This window comes from Eulemur rufifrons, chromosome 15 (assembly GCF_041146395.1).
Source record: "Eulemur rufifrons isolate Redbay chromosome 15, OSU_ERuf_1, whole genome shotgun sequence".
NCBI lineage: Eukaryota > Metazoa > Chordata > Mammalia > Primates > Lemuridae > Eulemur > Eulemur rufifrons.
Genome location: NC_090997.1, coordinates 41,108,775 through 41,129,037, shown reverse-complemented (window position 1 = coordinate 41,129,037; position 20,263 = coordinate 41,108,775). Strand labels below are relative to the sequence as shown.

At 35.2% G+C, this 20,263-nt stretch overlaps 1 protein-coding gene across 4 annotated transcripts in view; it reads left to right on the top strand.

Moving 5' to 3' along the window:
* The first annotated feature begins 360 nt into the window (after nt 1-360).
* The window catches only part of IBTK (inhibitor of Bruton tyrosine kinase), a 68,332-nt gene continuing 48,429 nt past the window's right edge, over nt 361-20,263 (top strand). For 2 of the 4 annotated variants that reach the window (XM_069489212.1, XM_069489210.1), the window contains exons 1-8: nt 361-544; nt 6,317-7,006; nt 11,205-11,301; nt 12,720-12,844; nt 16,510-16,620; nt 17,838-18,008; nt 19,425-19,542; nt 19,629-19,809. In XM_069489212.1, coding sequence (XP_069345313.1) covers nt 6,686-7,006; nt 11,205-11,301; nt 12,720-12,844; nt 16,510-16,620; nt 17,838-18,008; nt 19,425-19,542; nt 19,629-19,809 — 1,124 coding nt within the window. In that variant the 5' untranslated portion in view covers nt 361-544; nt 6,317-6,685. The remainder of the gene's footprint in view (nt 545-6,316; nt 7,007-11,204; nt 11,302-12,719; nt 12,845-16,509; nt 16,621-17,837; nt 18,009-19,424; nt 19,543-19,628; nt 19,810-20,263) is intronic. The other 2 variants (XM_069489211.1, XM_069489209.1) reach the window with 1 other exon arrangement.

Here is a 20,263-nt window from a genome sequence, read left to right as displayed (position 1 = left end):
CCAGGTCTCCAGCCCTCCTCTATCTTCCCTACCCTGGATTTATCCTCCCTTCCGAGTCTCCAGCTGCCAAGAGACATTTCTACCTGGGAGACGGCTGTCCCCAAAGGGGACAGTTCCATTATCGCTGTTGGCCTAGAGTCCCCGGCTGCAGCCTTTCCCCGCCCCTGACCTGAGCCAGCGGCCCCAAGGCCGGCGAGGTCAAGTTCCTCTGGGGAGCCAGGGCAAGGCCACAGCTGAGGTGCTGCCACGCGAGGCCTTCTGGGCTGGTACCAGCCAATGGTCATAAAGCATACACGAGCTCCAGCCAATCAACACCCGCCTTATTCCTGCGTACCCGCCCGCTCTGGGTCTTTCTCCCTGCCCCCATCCCGATGCCGGTAGTCGTGGCTGTAGCTGCAGCCGCCTCCTGAGCTGACCCGGGTCTGGGGACCAGCCCCCCGCTGGCGCCTTTCGGTTTCTCCAGTTGTCTTCACTGAGGATGAGTCCTTGCGCGACTGTGTATCGGCCTCGCGGAGACCACCGGCGCAGTTTCATCTAGCGACTGGTGAGGGAGGGCCCGGCGTTGCCCGACCGTGCGGAGCGGGTAGAGACGAACGCGTCCCTTTAGCCTGGGGGCGGTGAGAGAGCACCCGCCTTCCGGAGGGTGCTGGTGACTGCGGATGCCAGTAGCTCTGGTAGACCATGGGGAGGGGACCCTGCTGCGCGGAGGCTGCCAGGCTTCGCGTGAGGAGGCGCGGGGCGAGCCAAGTGGCCTGGATCCCTGCTGCCGCCTCCCTACCGCCCCCCTCAGCTAATGAATGGCGTGTTCAGGCGACTTGCTACGTTGCAGTCCCGCAAGACACGCCCTCCAACCATATTGCATTCCTAGTTCTGATAGTTGTCTGGTGTCACTTCCCTTCGAGTCTTGGATTTGAAGCCATTCGTACAGGCGCTCATGACCCTTATCCCCTTCGTGGAGTCACAAGTTTGAGTCCACGCTGGGGATACTGACTGTCGGGAAGCAGGTCGTAAACTCGGAAGTGGAAATTGACTACTTTGTAAAAAGAGAACTGGTTCTTTTTGGGGGGACGTGTTAGGCGGTGGGGAGAGAGAAGGGGGAGAGAGAGAGAGAGAGAGAGAGAGAACACCCAGGCCATCCTTGACTCCTGTTTTCCAATGTAATTCATAAAACTTCAGTGTGTGTTAGCCAGCGATTGATGTAGCACCTTTTTTTCAATTCTGCCCTGAAGTGGGGCATTTGAAATTTATCAGAAATAGTGAAAGGATGTGACTTTTTTGAGTGGTAGTGTTTCAATGCCCATAATGTGTTGCAACTTCAAAGACTTACCATGGCCCCTTTATCATTTTCCTCCTTTTTCTATTTTGAATTCTTTGATTTTTATTTGTTTTAGAAACTGAAGTAAGGTAGGTGAGGATGGAAGGAACTGTTTTCTAGAAAAAATTTTGTTACAGATATTTGCAGAAACTTTAGTTACACCACAGTTTACTTCAAGAAATGTTTTAAAATGACTGTGTTCCATTATTTTTTAAAAAATAATTTGTGTTAAGGACTTTTCGTATATAAATTCCAAGTAAAGAACTTACTATATTTTTTAACTCTCATAATACTTCTGGACTATACAGTTCAATAGACCATAAATGAATGTACCTATTAAAGAAAGGAGCTCTGTATTACTTGGTTAATTATTATAAATAATACAGAATTAGCTTACTATCATAAATAGGGCAGTAATTCTTTTCCACATCTAAAGATATGCTTGCCCCATACAATTTGGACAATTTCTCTATTTTAAAAGTGGGTATTGCACTGATAAAGTATTGAGCTGAAGTTTCTATATCTTGTACCCACAAAATATTTGAGAAAACATTAGAATAAAATATAAAGCTAATTTATCAATTTTCTATAGTAAGTGCTTGTGTTTTAAAATTGTAAACTATTTTTAGGACTTAAAGAATTTTTAAGATTCTTTATAAGTCACTATAATTTATAGTTTATAACAGTTTCTTTAACATAGAAACAATTTTATAGGGAGGGTATTTTGGGTTCAGAGAGCACTAAACCTACTTAAGTACATATTATATTTTATGAGAAATATGAAGAAGTGTAGCATTCTCTGCTCTCACCTCCCTTAGGAGCCTATAATCTTTACGTATAGGCAAGGTATACACTATGAGGCAGATTATTGTCATTTTTGCAGATGAAAAAATTGAGAATTAGGGAGCTTAAGTGATTTGCCCAGGGTTTTTTTAGATAGTAGGGTAGGAACTCAATTCTTATGACTAAAGATTTGGGTGAAAAGCATTCTAAGCAGAAAGGACTCTATTTAATACATTTTTTTTTTTTTACCTTTTTACCAATATGTCTCTTTCTCCTCTTTTTCCTAAATTTTTCTTGGGTACTTACCCTATGAATGAATTGTCTCATTTAATATTCAGAAAAAGTTAGGAGATAGTTGTTATACCCTTTTTACAAATGAGAGAATTGAAACACAGAGAAATTAAGTGGTACGCCCAGGGTAACTTAGCCAGTTACCTGGTGTACCTGGATTACTAGTTCAGGTGTTCTGAATTCAAAGTCTGAACTTTATATGCTGCATGAATCTGTAGGCCTACCTGTAACCTCTTCCTGAAGTTGAAAGGCTATTTCTAACCTGTGAGACATGGATATTGGTTCATTTTGGTCTTGGGTATGTTAGAAAATACCATTGTCAGATTCGTGTTTTAGGGAGTTAACTGAGCTCTTAACCTAGGATAAGAAGAAGGATTGTGAGTCGTTGTTCATGGCTAAACTTTGGCTAAAACCTTTGTCGTGGGCCAGTCTTCAGGGTTGAACAATTGCCTGTAGCTACCTACATTCTTCCAACTCAATTTCCCATCAACACTTCATATTTATCATTTATAAAATAAAAATTTTCACTATAATTTTTGTTTCTTTGCTTAGGTTTGTTTCGCTTTTCTGTTTTCCAAAGTTTTAGCCCTTTCTCTTCTTCCTAGCTGCACTGTCATCCGAACCAGAAACCTGGGAGTTATTGCCATGTCTTATTAATTCAAGATCCTGAATATGTCTCTCAATTGCCCGGGGCACAAAAGACTGTCCAAAATCTGGTCCATCCTTGTGTATATTTTAGACCTCCTTACTGTCTTGTGAATTATTTGGAATTCTCAGAATGGACCAAAATGATTCTCATGCTTTTATATTTTACTATGCTCTCTGCATTGAATGGCTCCTACCCTGAATTTATCAGGCAAATACATACAATACTCATATTTTAAATCTTAGTTTATACATCTTGTTTAGAAAGTCTTCCCTATACCTCTCTTTTCCACTCCCCATTCCTATATGTCATTTGTTTTATCTTAAACATAGGTTTATAATCATATGTTTTTGTTACTTATTAACATAAAATCAGTCTCTTTTACCAACTGTGACCCTTTGATGATAGAGACTGTGTAATAGATAATACATTTTGTTCAATCAATAGTTGTAAAACTAGCTAAGAATCCAGGGAGAATATGAAGTAGGAGAAAAAGAGGACTGAGGGTAGAACATTGAGAAGCGCAGCATTTGAAAGTCAGGGGAAGGGATGGTGCCCTAGGAAGAATTGGTAAGAGAGAGAGATGCCATGCTTATATGCTTCCCTGAGTGACTTCTTGCCCTTTCAGGATCCCTTTCGAGACTCCTCAAGAGAATGTGGTGTTAAAGACAGAAAAATAGAGAAAACAAGATAAGAATTGAGAATATCTAAAAGTATTTGATAATTTGGAGATCACTAGGAACTTCAGTGAAGGGTGGTTTTCTTGGAGAAGTATGCAATTAGCAGTGATATTGATGCTCAAACATGAATTTGGGGATTAAAATTTAGTACATTTTTGTTAATAAAGAAATGATAGCAATGAAAACTACTATTTGTTAAATGCATATTTAGTGCCAGGCACCATGCCAGGCTGTTTCATTTATCCTTACAGTAACCCTGTAAGGTTGGTGGTATTATCTCTGTTTTAAAATGAAGAAATGAGAACTTGGAGAAATTATGTAATTTTTTAGAATTACATAACTGGTAACAGCCGGCATTGCTATATTTAAATCCAAATATGTAAAACTTTAAGAAACCCTACCTCTTAATCACTTCCATATTTATGTGTATTCTGTGTGTGTTTCTATATATGATAGTATGACTTTTATATTTAATATTCTTTCCCCCCTTCAGTGTTTAAATTATACATGCTAATACATGAAGAAATTCTCTTCTACTTTAATTCTTTCATGTAAGGTTGGAGTGGTTCACTAAAAAATAGTTCCTTTCAGTGTATTACGCATAGACTGAAAACACAAAGATGGTAGGATTTTAGAGCCTCTAAAGAATGAAATTAACTACATGTGACCATTTTGCCAAATGCAGTGCCGCCTCCCATCCTCCCATGAGACGTTCCAAGACACCCAGTGGATGCCTGAAAATTCTGATATACTGAACCCTATATATGTTTTTTGATTTGTTAACACCTACATGGCTACTAAGTGACTAATGGGCAGGTGGGTGTGCAGTGTGGATATGCTGGACAAATGAATAATTCACATCCCTGGCAGGATGGAGTAGGATGGGACCAAGATTTTATCACACTATTCAGAATGGCACACAGTTTAAAACTTATGAATTGTTTATTTCTGGAATTTTTCATTTAATATATTATTTTTGCACTGTGGTTGACTGTGGGTAACTGAAACCACAGAAAACAAAACTGCAGATAATGGGGGACTACTGTATCATGTTTTCCATTTTTAATATTTTAAACTACTTGAGGCATTGATGCCTTTTTCTTTTTGCCACCAATTTCCACTTTTTTGTTAGTTTTTCTTTTTGGGGGGGGTTTCAAATCAACATTTTAAGGGAGAATTTTTTTTTTTTTTTTGGCGAGAGAAGATCTCTCTTTGTTGCCCAGGCTGGAGTACAGTGGCATGATCATAGCTCACTGTGGCCTCCAACTCCTGGGCTCAAGCAATCCTTCTGCCTCACCTTCCTGAGCAGCTAGGACTATGGGCATGTGTCACCATGCCTGGCTAATTTTGTCTTTCTTCTTTTCATAGAAATATGGAGTCTTGCAAGGGTTGCCCAGACTGGTTTTGAATTTCTGGCCTCAAGTTGTCTTCTGTCCTCGGCTTCCCAAAGTGTTGGGATTATAAGTGTGAGCCACCATGCCCAGTGGGGATAATTTTTATAAGGACTACATCAAATTATAAAATGCATGGCGTAGAAACAGACCTGGAGCTAGAAGGGATTAGGAATTATCTAGTTCAGTGTTGTTATTTCCCAGTGGAGATATCAGAATAGTTAAGAACAGAAAACATTAGGTCTAAGACTTATGACTCTTAGTGTGGTTTGAAATGGGAGTGGAAAATACAGATTTGGAATATTTCATATCTATGTCTTGTACACAGAACTTTCCCTTTCCTTTATATGTATAGTAAACTCATATATGATCTTCTGAATGGTCTCCTTATAATGATTTTTCTCTGCTCCCAAAGACTATATATTAAGAAAGCTTTGTAGAGACTATAAATTAAGGAAGATTTTTCTCTTTTTTTGTCTTTAAAATTTTTTATGTAGTTTTTAAATTATATTTAACTTATTAATCTTTTATGACTTTTGGATTTCAGATCATGCTTAGAAAGGCCTTTTGTACCATGTGATTATGAAAGATTCTCCTGTTGTTTTCATCTAGTACTTTTATAGTTTCAATTGTTTTATTTGCCTTTGAACAATCTAGAAATTATTTGGTATAAGGTATAAAGTAAGTACAATATCTTTTAATACCTGTTGTTTAATTATCGTCTCCTCCTATGGTGAAGCACCTTCCAGGCAGAGAGAATAATAGCACAGTGCCTGGCACTTAGTAAAAGCTGAATAACTGATGAAAGTGTTGCTTATTGCTGTTGTGGTGGTGGTGGTGATGATAATATAGTTTTGGGGGTAAAGGTTTGGGATAGGATTCTTATAAAAATGATAGATTTTAGTGTGTTTATAGCTTGTGGAGACATAGCTAGTAGAGTGTAAAACTACAGGAGAGAAGGAATGAAGGGGCAGAAGGAAAGAGGTCTACTCCACATTACAAAAAACAAAGGTTAAGCTTCAACATGAGAGTGGAAAAATGGAGGTAAGGATGACTGATACAGATACCATAAACATGAAAAAATGATAAGACTTTTTTTTTTTAAAATAGGAATTAAAGGCACTTAAATATGGAGGTTATTGTATTGTAAAGTACTTGAGGAGAGTACTTTTGTATTTTCACTTTCTCTTCCTTTCTCCTTCTCTTACAGGTCACCCTTGCAATTATGGATATTTAAAAGGATCGGACAGTGTGGAGGGGGAGTTCCCCTCCTCACTCCCCCTTGGTGCTTGACTCCAGGAATAATTTAAAAACTGTGGAACTTTTTTAAAATGAAGAGCTTGTATTTGATATGAACTTTATAGAACTATTTATAATTTTTTTGATTTAAGTGCCAAAAAATTGAATAAAGATATTAGTTTTATACTGTTGTCATAAGGATTTAAATTATAATCCTAAAAAGGTCATTTATTCTCTGTAATTCTTCCTAAATAGCACCTTTTTGTCCTGGCTTTTTCATTTTTAAAAATTAATCTTGACTGAGTATTCTGAAGAAGTAAGCAGTATAAAAACAATTAGGATGAATTCTCTCATCCCTGACTGCACATCAAAATGTCAATCCCTGAAGCATGCTTTGGATGTCCTTTCTGTGGTAACGAAGGGGAGTGAAAACCAGATTAAGGCCTTTCTTTCCAGTCATTGTTACAATGCTACAACTATCAAGGATGCCTTTGGCAGGAATGCCCTACACCTTGTTTCCTCCTGTGGAAAGAAAGGAGTGTTAGATTGGCTTATTGAAAAAGGAGTGGATTTGTTGGTGAAAGACAAGGAGTCAGGATGGACAGCATTGCACCGAAGCATTTTTTATGGACATATTGATTGTGTTTGGTCTCTATTAAAGGTAAGTGTCATTTGTTTATTTAAACCTGTTATTTAGTCAGGCATATGTTTTTCTTAATCTTATTCATTCACCCCACATACTTTCCAGAAAAGATTTGCATTTGTTCTTGTCACTTGTTTGCTGTCTTTTACTACTGTAACTCATCTTTGGAATTAAAATTCCATATATTCTTTTTATTTAACCTTTTTATGATGTAAAATTTTAAACATATATCAAAGCTTACCATATACAGTGAACTATTGGCCAATAATTTGTACATATATTATTTTGAAGTAAGTCCCAGACATTTTGTCATTTAATCAGTCCTATATATTGTTAAAAGAACAACTTTAGACAAAATAAATTTAACATTTTTATTTGAGCAATTTGAGCAATTTATTTGAGCAAAGAATGTTTCATAAATTGGGCAACACTAAGAACTGGAAGGGGTTTAGAGAGCTCTGCCTTAGCACCCTGGGCAGCAAGCTTTTATAGGCTGACACAGAGGTAAGACAAAGAAAATATATTTGATTGGTTAGAGTGGAAATATCCCGGTTAGAGGTTAGTTGGTGGTTTCTGATTGATAAAGCCTCTAGTGTCATCTTACTTTTTATGTTGAGCTGGCTTCTGTTTGCTTATGTAGAAACTTAAAGTGCTAGAGCTGCCCCAGTCCAATGGCATCTCAATTAAAAATTTTTTAACGGTATTTTTTAATAAATGGTTTATTCTTAAGTTACTATATTATTAACTGCTTTAAAAGGGCATTAGTTTTTGAACATCACTTAGGGACTGTATTTATGAGTAGTATATTCATTTCTTCTTTAGCTAGGGTAAAGTATTTAGAGTTCTACAGAAATTGATGATTAAAGTCAGCTTAATCAATATGAGATTTCCCATCCAATAGATTAGATTTGTTGTACTGAATAGCCAAATAATGAAGTGTTTTAAGGTATACCCTAATGTCATTTCAGTAGTGAATGTAAATTTTATAACTCATGACTATGAGTTTTGAATTTAACAATTTTCTTTTTTGTCATGTTGTTGAGGACCCAGAAAAGAACAAAACAGTTTCTTTCCTCTAGGAACTTGTAGTCAAATTAGGAAGCTTACCTTCAGTGTCTTTATCTCATTTTGACTTAAAAATGATTTATATAGTGGCTTTTATGTAGTACCATTTACTGATCAAAATAATTTTCGTTATATATTCTTTCTTGAAACTAAACTATCTAGGTCTATTACTTACTGAATCATCTTGGACAAACGACTGAATCTTGAACTTCAGTTTTATTTATAAAAAGAGAATAATAATAGTACTTTTCTCATTCCCCTCAACCCCCAGGGAGTATCAGTGAAGCAAAAGCTGGTAGGGAGGGTATCTAGCCAGTTTATCCAAAAGTACCATACCATCAAAGGTTTAAAGACCAGGCTTGGAAGAAGGAGAGTAGAATACATTCCTGTTTTACCCCACTGTAAATTTTATAGTCTTAGGATATTTCTTTTGATCATGACTTTCTTGGCAGTGTATGGGCATAAACTCATTCAATTTAGCTCATAACCAGTTTGGAAAGATCAGTGTATCAGATACTCTGCTGAACCACTTCATGTCATCTTGGTCTCACCTGTTATTCCACCCATAACTATAATGTCCAGTTGTGCATAGGCTTCTAGCAGCTTTGTGTCGGTGTAATCTGCACCTGTTTCTGGCATATATTACATGTCTCTTATTTTATAGCCCTGGGCTTTACATTCATGCATGATCAACTGAAAGTATTATACAAGAGGGTCAAGCCCTTGTAGAGCAACTCTTGGCTAATGGAGAATGGGAGCCTGTGGTAAATACTTCTATCTTTAATTCCTTGATTAGACAGTTAATTATTCTGTGATTTATTGCATAAGGCTCCCAGAATGTCCTGGCAAGATCATACACAAGTCTCCTTAGTATGCCACTTGATAACACATCCTTGTATGGTTTTTCCTCTTTCCTTGATTTACTTCCCTGGTCCCTTACTACTTCTTCCTAGAATCTCTTCCCAAGGAAATGACCTCCATGCATGTCTTTATCTTATACTATGCTTTTGAGGAAGACAGTCAATCAAACAAAAACAGTTTTCTGTATTTCTTGACAGACATTTCCAATAGTGTTAGCAGTGTTTTGTAGTGGAAAAGCTGTGTGTAAAGTCCATCTGCTCCTTACAGAGCATTAGTACAAAATGCTCAGGCTTAGAAGCCTGATGTGTCATTAGATGCTAGTTATTAAGTTAATGAATTTACCTACTATGTTGGGGATGTACAAAGAGTTGATCTTTAAATAAGCTGTATAGGCCGTACAGGGGTCCTACTACCTTAAGAGTTTAAGGTAAACATATTAGAAAGTGTCAGAGTCCACTAGGGAGGTCTAAAGACAAAAAAAAAAAAAAGTCCCTAGTCCCTTATGCAGTTGGCTGCTTAGGATGATGCAGATGTATGTACTTTTAATAAGGCCCATTTGATATATTAAAATTCAGGGCAAATTAAACTCTCCATGGATCTAAGTTTCTAGGTTTTCATTTGTCAAATTCATATCTTGGATCACTCTGCCCCAGAATCTATCCTTTTTACTCTTATGAAGGCCAAGCTCAGGGCTTCTCACATGGATATTATTATATCTAACTTTTTAAAAAATAGTAGGCAGTGTACAATTTTAAATTTATTAAGATCTTAGGGAATCACTTTTTTTTTTTTTTTTTGAGACAGAGTCTTCCTCTGTCCCCCTCTACCTCCCCTTGCCTGGGTAGTGAGCAGTGGCATCATTATAGCTCACTGCAACCTCAAACTCCTGGGCTCAAGCAATCCTGCCTCAGCCTCCCAAGTAGCTGGGACTACCAGACACATGCCACCACATCTGGCTAATTTTTTTCCATTTTTGGTAGAGATGGGGTCTTGCTCTTGCTCAGGCTGGTCTCGAACTCCTGAGCTTAAGCAATCCTCCCACTTTGGGCTCCCAGAATGTGAGGATTACAGGTGGCCTACCACCACGCCTGACCAGATGATCACTTCTGATTTTTGTTTTACTTGTTAGCTCACTAACTTGACTATGTTTTGATAGCCCCTGTGAAATGAGGTGTTATAACCATCTTAAACAAAATGAGGTTAAAATTGGTTTTAGTTTATTAGGAATCCCATGAGGCAAGAGGAGATTCCTCTTTCTTAAGTAACCCAGACAGAGTATTCTAGCATGTAACTGCTAGAATTTAAAAACTTCATGGTTCATTTCAGCCTATAGCTACCCAAGTAAACTGTATATGTAGATAGGCAGTGATGACTTGTACCAGTTAAAATAGATAAGTCTAAATAAATGTTGAAAGTCTTATCAAACAGCAAACATTAAAAGTTATTCTTGAAAAGAAATAGATTTTATGTTTAAACAACTATAATGACATAACAATAATCTGAATTGAACATTGCTTCCCCTCCCTCCCACACCCTCCCCCAGTTATGTGTAAAGACTGGAAGAAGACAGAAAAGTATGCGAGTAGAGATGGGATGTGCTAAGGCATGTTTGAATTTGAATTGTGGATATTAAAAATTACAAATTACTTTAAATTCCTACTTAAAACACTCATATACACATATATTCAGAATTCTTTTAGATATAATCAATATGTGATTTATAAGAGATTACAAACAATGCTATAAAAATTTAAGTAGAAAGATAAAATATATTTCACATAAATGGAAATAAAAGAATGTAATTGTCTAATATCAGTAATAGCATTCAAGGCAAAAAGAGATGGACACAGATGATCACATAATAAAGAGTAAATCCTAATATAAATATTATACTACTATTGCCTTGAAATCTTTATAGCTATTATGTGTAAAGATACATACAGAGTATGGCTCTTTAAATGCAAAAAGTGTATGTGTTTACAGATACAGATGTAGTTAGGGCCTTGTAGGCAATCAGACCTGCCTTACTATGGAAAACTTTCACATCTAGTTAATTTTTATTTAAAATGCTACTTATTTTTTCACATTATCTGGTCCTGCCTCATTCCACCAAGAATTGGGTATTTGATTTCTCTTAGTTGTTCTCTTCTGTGTGTGAGAGAAAGTGTGAAGAGTATGAGAAATGCTTGTTATTAAATGTTTATTTTTTTTCAGTGTATTTATGGGCTTGATCATCTGACTTTTAGTGATTATGGGTAAATTGATGATGCATTTTTTTTTCTCTTTTTAGCATGGTGTTAGCCTGTATATTCAAGATAGAGAAGGTTTGTCAGCTTTGGATCTTGTAATGAAGGATAGACCAACTCATGTAGTATTCAAGAATACTGGTAAGAAAATTTCACAAATGTATTCCATTAAGGTACAGCTTAGAAAATTTTAATGAAATTTTATTCTTATTAAAATAGCAGGAAGATTTATTTGTATGTGGATAGCTGCAAAGAACTTTTACTTTGGTATTTGTTGGATGATATTTTTAGTTTTTTTTTTTTTTTTTTTTTTGAGACAGAGTCTCACTCTGTTGCCCAGGCTAGAGTGAGTGCCGTGGCGTCAGCCTAGCTCACAGCAACCTCAAACTCCTGGGCTCAAGCGATCCTCCTGTCTCAGCCTCCCGAGTAGCTGGGACTACAGGCATGCACCACCATGCCCGGCTAATTTTTTCTGTATATATTTTTTAGCTGTCCATATAATTTCTTTCTATTTTTAGTAGAGATGGGGTCTCGCTCTTGCTCAGGCTGGTCTCGAACTCCTGAGCTCAAACGATCCGCCCACCTCGGCCTCCCAGAGTGCTAGGATTACAGGCGTGAGCCACCGCGCCCGGCCGATATTTTTAGTTTTATATTCAGGACAGTTTGTTTTATTTTGTATTTTTAATTTTCAATCCATATTTATGTCTGTAAGAGTAAAAATAAAAGCTAAAATGGGAAGGCAGTTAGAATTGTAACTACTATAAAGTAATCGATATCCATCCAGAAAGTAACATCAGCATTTGAATAGAAGGAAAAAGGAATGGAAATGATTATTCTTTTATCCATGCTTTCTAATTTCACTGAAGTGTGAATTGGCAGAAAAGGAGAAGAGATTTAAATGGGGCACTGTATAGTTTGCATTTAACTGGTGAGCAAGCTAAGTTAGGGCACATTTCATTTTTGTTTCTACCTTGGGCACTGCATTGCACAGTAACAATTGTGATTTCATTCTAAGACTTTATCAGTCTTACAAAATAAAAATGAAGGTTTATATCATGAACTTAGCTGTGACTAAGTTGTGTCCCAGTTTAATGAGATATTACCTTAACAAACTATTGAAAATTAATGTTTCTGTAGAAACAGCATCACGTTTGCTTTATTTAGAATCTTTTTGTATGTGTGGATTAATAACATCTTACATTTAAAATAACTGTATATTATTTTAATGGAAACTAAGTAGATACGGCAGGTGGTGTTTTTACTTATTTGGCAGTTAAACTTTAGCTGCTAAAGAAACAAGGAACAGATGTTTGATTGCTTACATTGAGACATACCTGTACTATGATTTGGATTTTCTGATTTCTATTTCTTAAATTATCTAATATATTAATAGATTCATGATTTTAAAAGAGTTTTGGCTTCTAAATATGGTGGTTAAGTTAGTTTCTGTAAAGAGTCATTTTTTAGGTAAGCCTGATTAGTGGAACATATCTATAGTGGAATTAAGCTGATAATTGTTTTAAGATATAAAAGAATATAAAGACAAATTTTTATTGTAGATCCCACAGATGTCTACACTTGGGGTGATAATACAAACTTTACCTTGGGTCATGGAAGCCAGAATAGCAAACATCATCCAGAGTTGGTGGATCTGTTCTCCAGGAGTGGAGTTTATATAAAGCAGGTATTTGGAAGTATAATCTGCATACTTTTAGAGATTAAAAAGCACTTTTGTATTTGATAGTTCAGCTTTTCATTTGGATTATGTTAACTTTGTTTGAGGTACAAATAGCATATTTAATTAGCTAATCAATCAACAGAACTTTAGTAATTTTATTTTAGATTCTGTTAGCCTTAATCATATTTAGACTGCATAAAACACCCTAAAAATGTGAGATGTTTGTGCAAGCAGTGTTAGAAATTATAAAATACAAATATTAATTTAATTTTAAGAAGGTAGAGCTGCTATTAATTTTCTAGCTTTTGTTTCTATTTAACAAAAATTAGAATTCTTTAAGTTGTTTCTCAAGTGAATTTGTTTTTTGAAGCTCATTGTTATTTTTGATAAGTGAATCTGAACCTGAGGTACTTTTTGTTTTATTTTGGTGGTAGTAAAACAAAATAATTTTAATTTAGAAAACAACACACTTTCTGCATTTTTTTGGTAGCACAATCAAGTTTTTATTTTCCAAGCTATTTATCATGAAGAGAATGTGTTCAATCAGATGTGAAGTTGGCTACCCAGCAGTCTAGTCAGGCTGTAGGATGTTTCACTCGAGGTAGAACAGACTGCCGGCCATTCTAAATGTTTTCACATGGACAAGCAATAAATAATTAAAAATTTAAGTCACAGTTCTTGGGCAGTAGATAGAACTAAAATTTCATCACCTACAGAGACAGGCAATTTTTGGGGGAAGTGGGGTTCAGCAATTTGCTCTTAGGTACTCTAAGCATGTGTGATGCTAGTTCGTGAACTTGAGCTTGAGTTCTTAAATGTAAGAAATTGTAGAATTTTAATTGATATAATTGTAAAGGTTTGGTCTTTGGTCTTATATCCTTATACTGGATGATATCTTCTACTTTCATAGATTCTGCTACTGTTGACACTCTTTCTTTATAACATTGTGTGTGTATATGTATAATTTATTACCTCTAGCCTCAGCCTTTCTCTTAAGTTTCATTTCAATTGTTCTCTGGACATTCTTTCAAAGTGTTTAAATTTAACATGTCTGAAGTGTTATTTTTGCCACTCTTCTTTAATTTTTAATGCTGTAAATCTCAGTTTCTAAATCCTGAAGATTATACCTCACAGTATGTCTATTGAGTTCATCTCTGTCTCATGAACCTAGCTGTCATGTCTTTTTCAAGTTCTTTCTTGGACAGTGACAACAGGATGTCCTAACTTGGCTCCTTGGCTGCATTTTCAACCCCTGTTAATATTCTTCTCTAGAATTATTGTCTTAAAAAAGCCAAGCTAATTATGTCTTTTCCTGCTAATTCACCTTTGGATAAAATCCAGACTCTGTTGGTTTGGAATGTAAGGCCTTTTAAAATCTTTTTAAATTACCATTTCAGCTTATGTTTCGTGCAACTTCTTCGTTGTATTCTTTCTGCATTTTGAAGTTGCTAAAGCTACTTTTGACCCAGAATATGAGGTTAGAGTGTTTTATTCATACAGTACTGGCTCTTCTCAACTTTCACCTAATTTTCAGATATGATATTCATAACAAACACTTAGCTCAGTTCTGAGATTGAACTCTCAATTTTTAGGTCTATTTTGACTACATATGCCTGGTTTGCCTAGGACAGTTCTGGTTTGTGATTATTTTCCTGGTGTAACTGTTAATATCTCTTTTCATTCTCAAAAATATTTGGATTATAAATTATATGGCCATCATATTTAGGGCTCCAGAGAACACTGTTTTTTAAACTGAAAGTCACAACCTAATGGATCATAGTGAGGAATTTAAGAAAAACTGAAATGGAACTATTAAACTCTAGAGAATATTAAATTTTGGGAGGTCAGGAACAGAAGCCCATATAGGAATGAAAAGTGACTAGAGAAGTAGGCAGTAGAATGGTGTCATGAAAGCTAGGATTCTGGTGGGCCATGTACACAGACCTGGAAGGAACTTAAGATAACAAAAGGACTCGGGATGAGCAGGAATTAAAAGACTGGTGTCCGAATCTTTAGTGAATGTGAGGGAGGTGAGCAAGATAGTGAGCAATTAGAGCAGGGACAGCAAATATATGTGTTGCTCCCATTAGTCCAAAGCCTTTGGACTATTGCTGGTAAAAATTTCTTTTTAAACTAAGCTTGAGCAATTCCTCAGAATTCTTCTTAAAATGGTAATCTACCCATTAGCAGCTAGTAATGATTGATTGGAGTCGGAGCACAGGGAAGATGCCCGCTTAGTCACTGAAAAACAGCTGATTCTGTGGTATGGTACCAAATGAATTAACTACCATGAGACATAGATTGTGAATATTAACATTATATATTTCAGAGAATTAAGGTAAAAAAAACATGCTCAGTTGTCTCATTTAAAAATTTAGAGGTTTTAAAGTTGGAGGACTTGAACTGTCTGGTATCACTGGTGGTTTAGTAGTAGAAATCAGAAATTGTAGAATAGCATTCTAATACTGAATGAAAAATTGAACAAAATATATTATTTTGACTTTTTAAAGTGATTTTTTTTCCTGACAAATGATAAGTTTAAAAAATAAATTTGGGTTTTAATTTTAGACTTCTTTTCAGGTATTTGTGGTACAGCTAAATGAGATAATGATCTTTGCATTGCTTTTTTTCATAGTTTCATTGTGTTTACAGAACTCTGAGTTGTGTAAGGATGTGTGTAAATATTTAGAACTTGTTGTTCAGGTTATGATTTTCTTATTTTCTGAAGGACCTTGACTTTCTGGCAAATTATTCTAGGAATTCTGTATTTCTTACTCATCTTTTTATAATCCTAAGTTAGAAATATTTATAGATGACATAAGAAATATAAATGAAAATAATTTTTACAAGTAAGAAAAAAGAATTTTTAAATAGTATTAAGGTAAAGTGAGTGTAATGCTTATTAAATTCATAGAAAATAGCAAAATGTGGCTCAAGGGTTAGATATGGAAGTATGTACATGTCTAAAAGTGCTGATGATTTTCTGTTACTGCCTTCTGCTAATGCACTTCTATTGCTTCGGTATCTTTGTCTTCTAGAGTATATGAATACATAAGTTTGTGTGTTAGGAGGCAGAGAAGGTGTTGGCAATGAGGCAGATAAGGAGAAAGGAGGTAGGAAAGAGAGAACTTGAAAATAAATATAAAATGATATAAGGCCATGTAACGTTATTACAGATAAGTTAGATAAAACAAGAACATACTGCCCTTCAACCCCTATGTGTAAATGGCATTGTTGTTTTTTAAAAATACTCTTAAGGTGTTTCTACTATTTTTATTAATAACATACATCACTATTTGGTAATCTTTATGCTTCATATTGCACTGTGTTCAATTCTTGCTGTTTGATATTTCATGAAATGGGAAAACAACTGGCTGCTACTATTTATAATTGAAGACTTAAAATTTTCATTTTTCTTTGTTTAATCCCTTCTGTAGGTAATACATGCTTAATTCCTTTTTTGTTCTTTTTCCATATGTTAATGTTTTTGGATATAATTTTAAAATAAAACATAGGTACTTTTTATTTTTATTACAGAAAATATGTATTGAGAGAATAATCTAATGAATCCCCCTTATGCATTATCCAGTTTAAACAATTAACATTATTTGTTTTTTATAAAATAAAGGTTACTTAGAGAAGTTTAATAATATTTCCTTGTTTTCCCTTAGGTGGTGCTTTGTAAATTTCACTCAGTGTTTCTGTCTCAGAAAGGGCAGGTTTATACCTGTGGTCATGGTCCTGGAGGTCGATTAGGTCATGGAGATGAACAGACATGCTTGGTAATTGAAATACCATTGTATTGTTTGGATAACTTAAGTAAAACTTTGATAAACAGGAAGCTTAAGTTAAATAAATTTTTTTCCCAACTGTAAGGAGAAAATAATACACCTATTGAGAATAGATTTAAAAAAAACTATTACTTTCCTGGTATATTGTGTACAAATTAAGGATTTAGATACAGTGTAAAGTTTTAAAGAAAAATAATATTTTGCTTACAGCAAATATTGAGTCAGGAGAGTATATACATAAGCTTTACAATATTTCTAGAGTTGAAATTTAAAGAGGCAGACTGTAAAACTCTTTTCTTGAAACAGTCAGGTTTTTATTTAACTTCTCGTTAAAGTATCTATGGTCTAAAAATTGAGCCAATATTTTGATTGTATAGTCACAAAATTGATTTTCATGCTAATGAAATTTAGTGCTAATTGGGAGAAACTTAGTTTATTACCTATCAGAAATTGGCTCACTAGGTTATTTTTCTGATTTTTTTTTTTTTGAGGGGACATCTGGTATATATATCATCTATTAAAGGTTACTTTAAAAAGGAGGGAAAGCTATAATAATAGCTTCTAGTTTTGAGGGTTTATTGTATTCCAGGCATTGTTTATGCTTTTCATACATAATCATTACTTTAACTTAAGCCTCACAACACCCCTGTGAGGTAAAGGCATTATTATCTTCATTTTATGCATGATGATAATACTAGTAATAGCAATCATATAGATTGCTTGCTTTATTTTCTGATGAGGAAAATGAGGTACAGAGAAGTTAAGAAATTTAATTGAGATCAAATAGCTAGCAAGTAGCAGAAGAAAGATTTGAACCCAGGACAGATGACTTCAAAAGAATGTAATATTGTATGTTTGGTTACTAACTGAAGGAAAGAGTTGATTTTTTTTCCCCCCTCAATATACCAATCAATACTTTGAAGAGCTCCCTTTATTCATACCAGACAAATTTGCACTTGGTATATGGTAAGGGGTCAAAAAGCATTTGTTGAATAATTTCATTGAAATGTCTTACTGGGCTTACATATTTTGCACGTAAACCAGTGACGAGGTCCTTTTAAACTCATCTGTCCTTTGCTGAAATGTATAATTTACCTATGATAAATACAGCCATATATCAGTCATGCCATTTTGGGTGTAGTATCCTCAGATTCTATTTGCATTTCTATATAAATAGTTAATATACTAAAGTTAATTTTACTTTGTAGATTCCTAGGCTTGTGGAAGGACTGAGTGGACATAATTGTTCCCAAGTGGCAGCCGCTAAGGATCATACTGTTGTATTAACTGAAGATGGATGTGTTTATACATTTGGTCTAAATATTTTTCATCAGTTAGGAATTATTCCTCCACCTTCCAGTTGTAATGTACCCAGACAGGTAAACTTCTCTTTTATAAATAATGAGACTATTTGCTATAAAACCTACGTGGACAAAAAGATGTAATGTATTGACAAAGCTACTTATTTTACTTACATTATTTAACTTCATCTTCAATGATATATATTTTCTTTATTTTCCAGAGGAGAAATTAAGTATAGTGCACATTAGTGTTTATTTGGAGTAAGAAAGAAAGCACTTGGGGAAATTAGGCACTCGGGAGCTTACCCACCAAACTGTCCTACATTCAACTTTTAAGTATCCATAAGCATTGGGAGGTCCAGATATTTTTGGTTTGAAACTTAAATAGGTTTTAGGCCCTCCTTAAGAAAAAATATGAAATTTATCAATGCAAAAGGGACTAATCCAAGTGAGGCACCCAAAAACGTAAATTTTATTTGCTTCATTAAATCTGCCTCTGCACAGATGTCATCACCAGTTGATGTGAAGGGACATGGCTTCAAAAGGCGCCATTTTTTGTTCTACTTTCTCTCCTCCTCACAGCCACCACCAGAAGGTGCCCTTTCCCCTACTTCAGGGACCTAGTACAAAGAACTGGGTTGGTGCTCTAAATTAATGTTATCAGAATCATCGCCTATAACAAATGTGTTTTCAGGTCATAAAATTTTGTATTTTAGATATGAAATCTCTTTATTGGTTTAATCCTTTAGATTTAAAATGATTGTTATTTTTTTATTAAGCATTTAAATCCAACACCTTTGTATTCTGGATGACTACTAGGAGTTACCCCAAAATAATTTGGGGTAGTCTCCAATCTGGTACTTTTTTAGAATATCCATTTTCTGCAACCAGCTGGGGAATTTGTGAATATTTAATTATGCTATAGACTTCTTTAGGAATGGCAAATAGATTTTATTCCCATTTTAATTCTCATCATGTGGCTACCCTTGGAGCTCTGGGTTGATATGGACATTTCTGATATTCTCAACTGGGGCCAGTTTTGACCCTCAGGGATCATTTGGCAAGGTCTGGAGACATTTTAGTTGTTAAAACTGGAGGTGGGTGGTGGTGCTACTGACAGCTAGTGGGTACAGTCCAGAGATTCTGTTAAGCATCGTGTAGTGCACAAGGCAATCTCTCACAACCAAGAATTATCTGGCCCAAAATGTCAATAGTGCCACTGTTGAGAGACCCTGGATATATCAAATTTAAAAGTGTTGTGTTTTGTAATAAGAATTAGAATGCCTGTTGTGCATATTGCTCATTAGAAAAAAATGAATAGCCAAATTTTAATGATTTGGTGTTTATACCTGTCAATTTTCTGTATGTTAAAACTGCAGACTGAAAGTGGCTACATTTTGTGTTGCACTGACGTACTAGTCTAATGGATCTTTGAAAATTGTACTAGGTCATAGATACATAGTAAACTGCAGTCTTATTTGCCTTTTTGAATAGATGCAGGCAAAATACCTGAAAGGAAGAACAATCATAGGAGTAGCAGCAGGCAGATTTCATACAGTTCTATGGACTAGAGAAGCCGTTTACACCCTGGGACTAAATGGTGGACAGCTAGGTAAGAAATCTTTGATGAAAATATCTAGAAAATAAATTGGACTCTTAAAACAGATATTTTGTGATTTATTTGTGTGATTTTTTTAGGTTATTTACTAGATCCTAATGGAGAAAAGTGTGTAACTGCTCCTCGTCAAGTCTCTGCCCTTCATCATAAGGACATCGCACTGTCTTTGGTTGCTGCAAGTGATGGAGCCACAGTGTGTGTTACCACAAGGGGTGATATTTACTTACTTGCAGATTATCAGTGCAAGAAGATGGCTTCTAAGTATGTGTGTGTGTTTCTGTGAAAGAAACATAACTTTAATAGTATTTTAACTTTCCCAGCAAAAATCTGAGTATCAACTTTGTGTTATGCTCTGTAAATGTCAAATGGAAAAAATTGGGGGAAAATGTCAGTAATTTTTGTCTTTGATCTTTGTCTTTTGGCAAGGATTCAGTGAATATATGTAAAATTTCTTTGTAATTTGTAAAATAGTATTTCTGAATAATGTTTTTAGCCTGTGGTTCAATATGGCCTATTATATGGGTTTTTTTTTCTTCTTTTTTATGCTTTGGGTGCACAGAACTAGATTAGTCATAATTCTTGGTTGGTGACATTATCATCCTGGTTTATGTGTGTATATATTTTTAAAAAAGAAATTATTTCTTTATTTTAACCTTCTCTCCAGACTCTGTTTATATCTAACTGTCATATTTTTTATCTTTGTGTAGCCTTTTGT